Consider the following 7,500-nt stretch of genomic DNA (forward strand, 5'->3'; position numbering starts at 1 on the left):
GCCCATTTGGCAGCAACACACTCTCCTCTCCTCTCATCCACCCTCTTTTCCTCTTCTCTCCTCACCTACCCTCTACCTTCTCCTTTCTCCCCACTCTACCCTCCCCTTCACTCCTCTCCACTCCTCTCCCCTCCTCTCTGCTCTGCTCTCCTCTCTTCCTCTCCTCCCTTTACCTTGCCTCCCTTCTCTCCTCTCCCCTCTCTACCACTCTCCTCTCATCATCTCCTCTATCCCCCATCTCCTCTCCTCTCCCCTCCTCCCCTTCCATATTTCTACCACCCCCCATCTCCTCTTCTGTCCCCTCTCCCCTCTTCTCCTCTCCTTTCCTCTCTCCCCTCATCTTCTCTCCTCTCCCCTCCTCTCCTCTCCTCCACTATGAGCTAAGTGGGCTTCAGTCGCTGCATACTGAATTGCGGGGACACCAGGTGTTTAATGCCTAGCGCTGGTAATATGGCTGATTTATGGTTCCCGCCGGGGAGATGAAGCGTTTTTCTGATTAAAGGAGCTCAGCCGGCCCCACTCACCGCCGCCAACTCTGGGGCGGACCTGGCCCGGCACCCAGCCGGATTCGGGCTGTGTCCGAGTGGAAGTCCGTTGCCATGAGGACGGATGCATTAGCATAGAGAAATGTGTCACCACGGCAGCCGAAGATTCATAAATGTCAGCATCTTCACCTCACCTTGCCTGTGCGTTTAATTTACTCACTCACGCCTGCACAGCAATTAAGCTGATCAATATGGGGCCCAGGCACAGGTGGAGGTGCCACTGCAACCACACAACTCATCTACACATCCACACTTACACATGAACACAGCACCACCTCTCAAACACACCCGCGTCTGTGATCTGGACACAGTCAGATCCATACACATTAACACAGCACCACCTCTTTATTTGCGCCCTCTATTTGATCAAGTGTACATGCAGATTATGCATTTGTTCAGATTGTAGACACAATGTGGCACATAGGGGTGTGTGTGTGTGTGTGTGGGTGTGTGTGTGTGTATGTGTGTGTGTGTGTGTGTGTGTGTGTGTGTGGGTGTGTTCGTGTGTGTGTGTGTGTGTGTGTGTGTGTGTGTGTGTGTGTGTGTGTGTGTGCCTTTGTGTGTGTGTGTGTGTTTTTGTGTGTGTTTGTATGAATGGACTTGCATGTGTGTGTGAGCCTCTGTGTGTGTGCGTGTGTGTGTGTGCACTTTGTTTAAACAGAAGCCCTTTTTTCCAGGCTTTTGCTCTATCTGGTAATACTACCCCCTTAATCCCACGAGGATAATTCGCTGCATGGTTGTAGTGCGCTCAGATCAGCATTACTATACATCTAAACACTCTGTTGGCTGTAATCCCGTCATGTGCTACCACTCCCATCATCATGTATATTTATTCATTTCCTTTTATGGTTTGATTTATTTTAAGTTGATTTATGTATTTATTATTTATTCATTTAATCTATTCATCCATGGTCCTTGCTTTGTTTTTCTTTTTTTCTTTCTTTTTTAATCAGGCAATTACTACGGCACCCCTCGTCCAGTTCACATAGGGCCTGAGAGCCCCCCCATCACCTACCAGGAGCACCGCAACCTGCTGAGAAAGTTCCGGACTCGCAGCAAGAGCTTGAGCCACCTGGAGAAGGCGACCGAGGAGGGAGAGAACAGCGAGGAGGACTCGGGACTGTCCGGTGAGCAGAGATGCTCAGTGTGTGTGTGTGTGTGTGTGAGAGGGAGAGAGAGAGACCGAGGGAGAGGGAGACAGAGAGGCAGAGATAGAGAGAAGATTTACACTTGAGAACCTTGATGAAGACAGCTGTTAGGATAAAGCAGGTATTTTAGTGATTTCTCTGCTGCTACTGCTGCTGCTGCTGCTGCTGTGTGTGTGTATGTGTGTGTGTGTGTGTGTGTGTGTATGTGTGTGTGTGTTTGTGCATGCATTATTTATATCCAAGATATTCTGTAGCTTTAGTGTTAGTTAAGTGTTCAATTCTACAGCCATATAATAAATAAGGTGGCAAAAAAAGATCTCAAAAACTCACATTTTTGTCATTGATAAATAATTCCTTGAGCTTGAGAAATAATCTTCACTCAACAAAGAAGGACGTTTTTAGAAACAACCTCTCATCCGAAATAGATCAGGAAGTGACTCTGCTCGGATGATCTGTTTGTTTAGCAGATAGAGGCGAGGCAAGTCTTGATGCAGACTCGTGTCGGCTGGGCCTGGGTCTGTGCAAATATGTATCCGACTGCAACCCCCCTCCACTTCCCTCTCCCCAGGGGTCTCTGTGCCAAAGCCTTGCTAACCGTTCTCTGATTAATGAGGGAGATTGGGATGGTAATTGCCTGTAGTTATCTCACCTCCCTCTGTGGCTGCTGTGCCCTGCTGCAGAGAGCTGTCCGTGGTGCTGAAGTGATCTCTTCTCTGCTGTCCGTGGTGCTGAAACCGGGCTGGGCTCTACAGTATAGTTACAGCAGCTGTGCAGGCAGAGAGAGAGAGAGAGAGAGAGAGAGAGAGAGAGAGAGAGCTGCATTGGCTCCGACTGCATTGCGCTTGCGGTCTACATGAGTGACAGTAGCTCAGGGGAGGCTATCGGGCAGGGGAGGAACGAAGGGATGTGTCCTGTCCAGCGTGTCCGACCACAGTCTGGCGATCTCACGTCCTGCTGTACCCTCCCCGTCCCCTGTTCCCTACATCTCTCCATCGCCCCGGCGTCCTGGGTCATTGATCAAACGACAGAGCCCTGGCCCCAACGATCAGCAGTCACACTTAGCATCCTGATTTGTCGGTATAGATTAGCTGCTCTTTTGCCACCGCCTCCTCCAGCCCTGAGCGTAGAATAATGCTGAACTTGCGTCGTATTTGCATATTGACACCATACTGATTTCCGCTGGAGGTCTTTGAAGGTCACTGTACTTTTTCAATGTTGTGCTCCTGACTATTAAACCAGCCGTGAAAACTTCACTCAGGCCTATTAATAGAGTTCACAGAGGTTTTGTCTTTATTTTATTTCATTTAAAAAAGGATAAGATCTCTCATGATGGTCAGTGTTTAATTTCTGAATTTTTGAGTGAGTGTTTCTGTCTGAGCTCTCATGAGAAACTGAACTAATTAAATCATACATAATTAAACAACTAAAAATTAGCAGATTGAGGTTTTTGGGTCAGAGTTCAAGCACAGTCATTTGCCATACAGTTTCTGTAAAGGTGTGGCTGGTCAGTTTCTGATTTTAACCTTAATTAAAGTTTATTCTGTAGCTTAATTTAATTTAATTAAGAGCCTATCATTTTTAAATTCCATTTAAAACATAATTCATTAGATAATTAATTGGTACCATAGCTGGTTAATATTGCTCTATTATCCCTCTCCCCATACTGTATATCTTTGTAATTAACTACTTCCTAGTGCCAACATAGCACAGAAACAGCTGATGCAGAACCATTATAGTATGTATATCAGACCTAAGGCTGAATTTCCATACATTACTTTGCATACATTAGTTCCACAGTCTTGCTTGTGATGGACACTTGTGTAGGTCTGGCAGTTGTATAGGATACAGTGATCTTATATGGATATTATTAGCATGGACTCCTGCTATTGATCTTGCAGATCGATTTCTTTTTAGTGTTTACTTGACCCCTGTGTGCTTAGTTACAGTGCATGAAAATGCACTGTTCTGTTATCCGAAGTCTTCTTCTTCTTCTTCTTCTTCTTCTTCTTCTTCTTCTTCTTCTTCTTCTTCTTATTCTTCCCACCAAATTTCTGCGTCTAATTCAGCTTCAACGTAGAAACTTCATTCAAACTTTGTGACGTACAGTAGGTCTTGAAAAGGACACTTGAGGAATGTATTTTTCACTTTTGTAAACTTTATACTTTTTGAGATATTAACAAAAAACAAGCTTATTTTTCCCTATAGACTTTGCATTGGCACTATGACATCACAATGGGCTAATTAACTTGATTTGCACCTGTATCAACTTCCAGCTGCTCAACTAGGCTCCATCAAAGGGCCAGTTAAACTGATTGCACCTGCATCAACTGCTTTCTGCTAAACTAGGCCAACTCTCTCTGTGTCTCTCCATTCTACAAGGATATAAGGCACATTCCATCCAACTTTCTATCCATTCATCCTCTTCAAACCATTCACTCATCCACCCATTAAACTATCCATCAACATCCATTAAACAATCAGCCTATCAACATCCATTTAACTTTCTGTCTGTCAACATCCATTACACTATCTACATTCAACTTTTAAACTATATACACTGTCTCAGGCTTTAAGCATACAATCTGGCTTTTCCTCTGCCCACAACTGTTTCAAAAGAAATGTCCTCACTACAATAGTATAAGTATAGTATATATACTTTTTTGATCCCGTGAGGGAAATTTGGTCTCTGCATTTAACCCAATCGGTGAATTAGTGAAACACAAACAGCACACAGTGTACACACAGTGAGGTGAAGCACACACTAATCCCGGCACAGTGAGCTGCCTGCTACAATGGCGGCGCTCGGGGAGCAGTGGGTTAGGTGCCTTGCTCAAGGGCACTTCAGCCGCAGCCCACTGGTCGGGGCTCGAAACGGCAACCCTCCGGTTACAAGTCCAGAGTGCTAACCAGTGGGCCACGGCTGCCCCTAATAATAATTCACTATTAAATAATTTAACTATTTAAACTACTCAACTATTTAACTGTTCAGCCATTTCAACTGTCAGTTGTTATCAACTATGACTCTTGCCAACGGTTTCCTCTGCCCACAATTGTTTCCAAATAAAACTTTGTTTTGCATTTTATGTTATCATGTTTTGCATTTTCATGCACTGGTAATTTCCTCGAAATTACATTTTCTAGTTGTTGTTGTTGCTGTCTTTTCTGCATCTGTATTTGTGTGTGTGTGCGCGTGTGTGTGTGTGTGTGTGTGTGTGTGTGTGTATTTGTATCCATGTGTGTGCATGCATGTGTGTTAATATAATGAGTATAGTATGTGTGTATTTGGGATGTGTCCGTAAATGTGTGTTTGTGTTGTCTGTGCAATTGTAATTGTTTCTGTGCATGTGTGTGTGTGTGTGTGTATGTGTGTGTGTTCCACTCCTCAGGAGGTTCAGCTGGAGCCTCCAGCCTCCCCGCGCCCACGCTATCGCCCAGCCAATCACGTGACTCCAGCGGGGGCGACGGCAGCGCCCTGGAGAATGGCTTCGGGAGGCGGCGGAGTTCCAGGAGACACGCGTCCCGCCAGAACTGGGAGATGGTCTACAGCGACTCAGGGGACCCATACTACGTAGAGTGAGTGGACAGCCACTGTATCTAAGCAGTGCTAAACATTCCTGAACTTCACTGTAAAAAGGATTAACTCTGTACTAAACATTCCTGAACTTCACTGTAAAAAGGATTAACTCCGTACTAAACATTCCTGAACTTCACTGTAAAAAGGATTAACTCCGTACTAAACATTCCTGAACTGCGCTACCCAACCTCCGAACTCACTCTGTAAAAAGGATTCATACTACGTAGTTTGAGGGGAGCGTTACTGCATTTAAGCGTTACTACTACTACTAATACTACTACTACTACTACATTAGTACAACATTACTACTAAACATTTTGGAACTGTACAATCCACCCTGCAGCATTCTCTTTGAAAAGATCTCTCTATCAATCTATACTAGTTGGACTGAGTGGAGAGGAGAGACCCACACAAGCATTACTAAACACTCGTCCCTACAAACACACACACGCGACTATCCAAAATGACTTGGAGACATCTCATTGGAAATGGATTCCATACTATCTTCCGTACTACATACTACGAGCTGTCCCAGCCCTACTTAACATAATTTTGCTACCCAAAGGGACTTACAGACCACTATTTAAAATAATCTATCCATTCTACCCAAAGTATTGAAGCTTTTATCAATATAAAGCAGAGAAAACCTCTATGACAGACAAAGGTGTTATAGACAAGTTTACATTTGAGGTGGTGCTAGCATAGTGGTGAAGGAGCTGGGCTAGCATGGGCTAGCATGCAGTAGCCTGAAAAGTTGTGGGTTGAATTCCCTGTTTCCACCAGTGTGCCCTTGAGCAAGGCTCTTACAATGGCCTTTGTGATATAATAATATGTAAGTGGTTTTGGATAAAAGTGTCTGCCAAATGAATACATGTAATTTAACACATGCACAGTGGGAAGGGAAGTTGGGGAGACAAAAGAGATTTGTTTAAATGTTTTCCTTCTATGTCAGTCACAACTCCAAGACATCCAACTGGAATGACCCTCGACTTGGCAGCAGGGAAAACTCCTTCATCAAAACAGGCTGTAAGTATTCTTATAGGAATTGTTATTTCAGAAGCCTGGTGTGTGTGTGTGTGTGTGTGTGTGTGTGTGTGTGTGTGTGTGTGTGTGTGTGTGTGTGTGTGTGTGTGTGTGTGTGTGTGTGTGTGTGTGTGTGTGTGTGTGTGTGTGTGTGTGTGTGTGTGTGTGTGCGTGACCGTGTGCGTGTGCATGCGTACGTGCGTGTGTGTGTGTATGTGTGTGTGTGATATTTTGCAGCCTTGGGCATGTTCAGACACAGTGACTGGCCTCTGATTTGCAGGTCTACCTAAGAAAAGGGCCAGACAGCTTTTTGCTGACATGCTGAGTGGCCAGGTGGTGTTTCCTCCATCCATAAAGGGGTCATGCCACAGGAAACCAGTTTTTCTTGTTGGCTTTGAGATGAGATATATCAGTGTGACCAGGGAATGGACCAGGCTTTTCAAATGTTAATTGGTAATGGAGTACAGGTGAATTTGGAAGGCGTCACAATGCCTTCCTTTATATGCTCCCTCCCCTGTTAGCAATCTAGCGATTCACCTGGAAAATGCCTAAAGATGTTGGCCAATAAGAGTGAAGCCAATTGTGCATGTAAAATTTAATATGAAAATAAAAGCCTGTAGACTTTACAAAAATCTCAGTAAAAGAGTGTATAATATCTCTGGACATATCTGAATCCCCTATGTTGTCTTATATGAGCGTGTACTTGGGCATGACTATGTGACTGTGTGTGTGTCTCTGTGTGAGTGTGTGTGTGTGTGTGTGTGTGTGTGTGTGTCTGTCTGTCTGTGTGTTTGTGTGTGTGTAATGTGTGTGTGTGTGTGTGTGTGTGTGTTCTTGTGCGGACGGCACATCCATGTGCGTGTTTGTCCACAGATTTAGCGTAATCCGTACCACAGCTTGAAGCGATCTTGTTAGGTGCTGCAAACCCACTCGACTCGGTCGAACAGTTGCTCTCGCCGGCCTGCCGTCAGGTCTCTTCCTCTCAGACAGTCCTACACATCTGCGAGGGAGATGGATACGCAAACAAATGCGACTAATGAGATTAGCCTTCTCGCACCACACGATTACCGTTGCCGCGTTGGGCGTGCTGTGCTAGATTATTGTATCGGAGTCTCCATCTGTGGGAGATCATGCTGGTTGCCTGCTGGTGTAATGAGGGCATTGACCCACCAGGGGGCGCTGTGGAGAAGTGTCAGCGCGTTGATTTGAT

General features: G+C 45.1%; 1 protein-coding gene across 1 annotated transcript in view; it reads left to right on the forward strand.

Annotated features, from left to right (window-relative positions):
- Positions 1 to 7,500, forward strand: part of LOC125293016 (membrane-associated guanylate kinase, WW and PDZ domain-containing protein 3) — a 71,873-nt gene that overhangs the window by 25,924 nt on the left and 38,449 nt on the right. The window contains 3 exon segments of the mRNA XM_048240622.1: positions 1,499 to 1,672; positions 5,080 to 5,266; positions 6,220 to 6,293. Coding sequence (XP_048096579.1) covers positions 1,499 to 1,672; positions 5,080 to 5,266; positions 6,220 to 6,293 — 435 coding nt within the window.

This window comes from Alosa alosa, chromosome 4 (assembly GCF_017589495.1).
Source record: "Alosa alosa isolate M-15738 ecotype Scorff River chromosome 4, AALO_Geno_1.1, whole genome shotgun sequence".
Classification (NCBI taxonomy): domain Eukaryota; kingdom Metazoa; phylum Chordata; class Actinopteri; order Clupeiformes; family Clupeidae; genus Alosa; species Alosa alosa.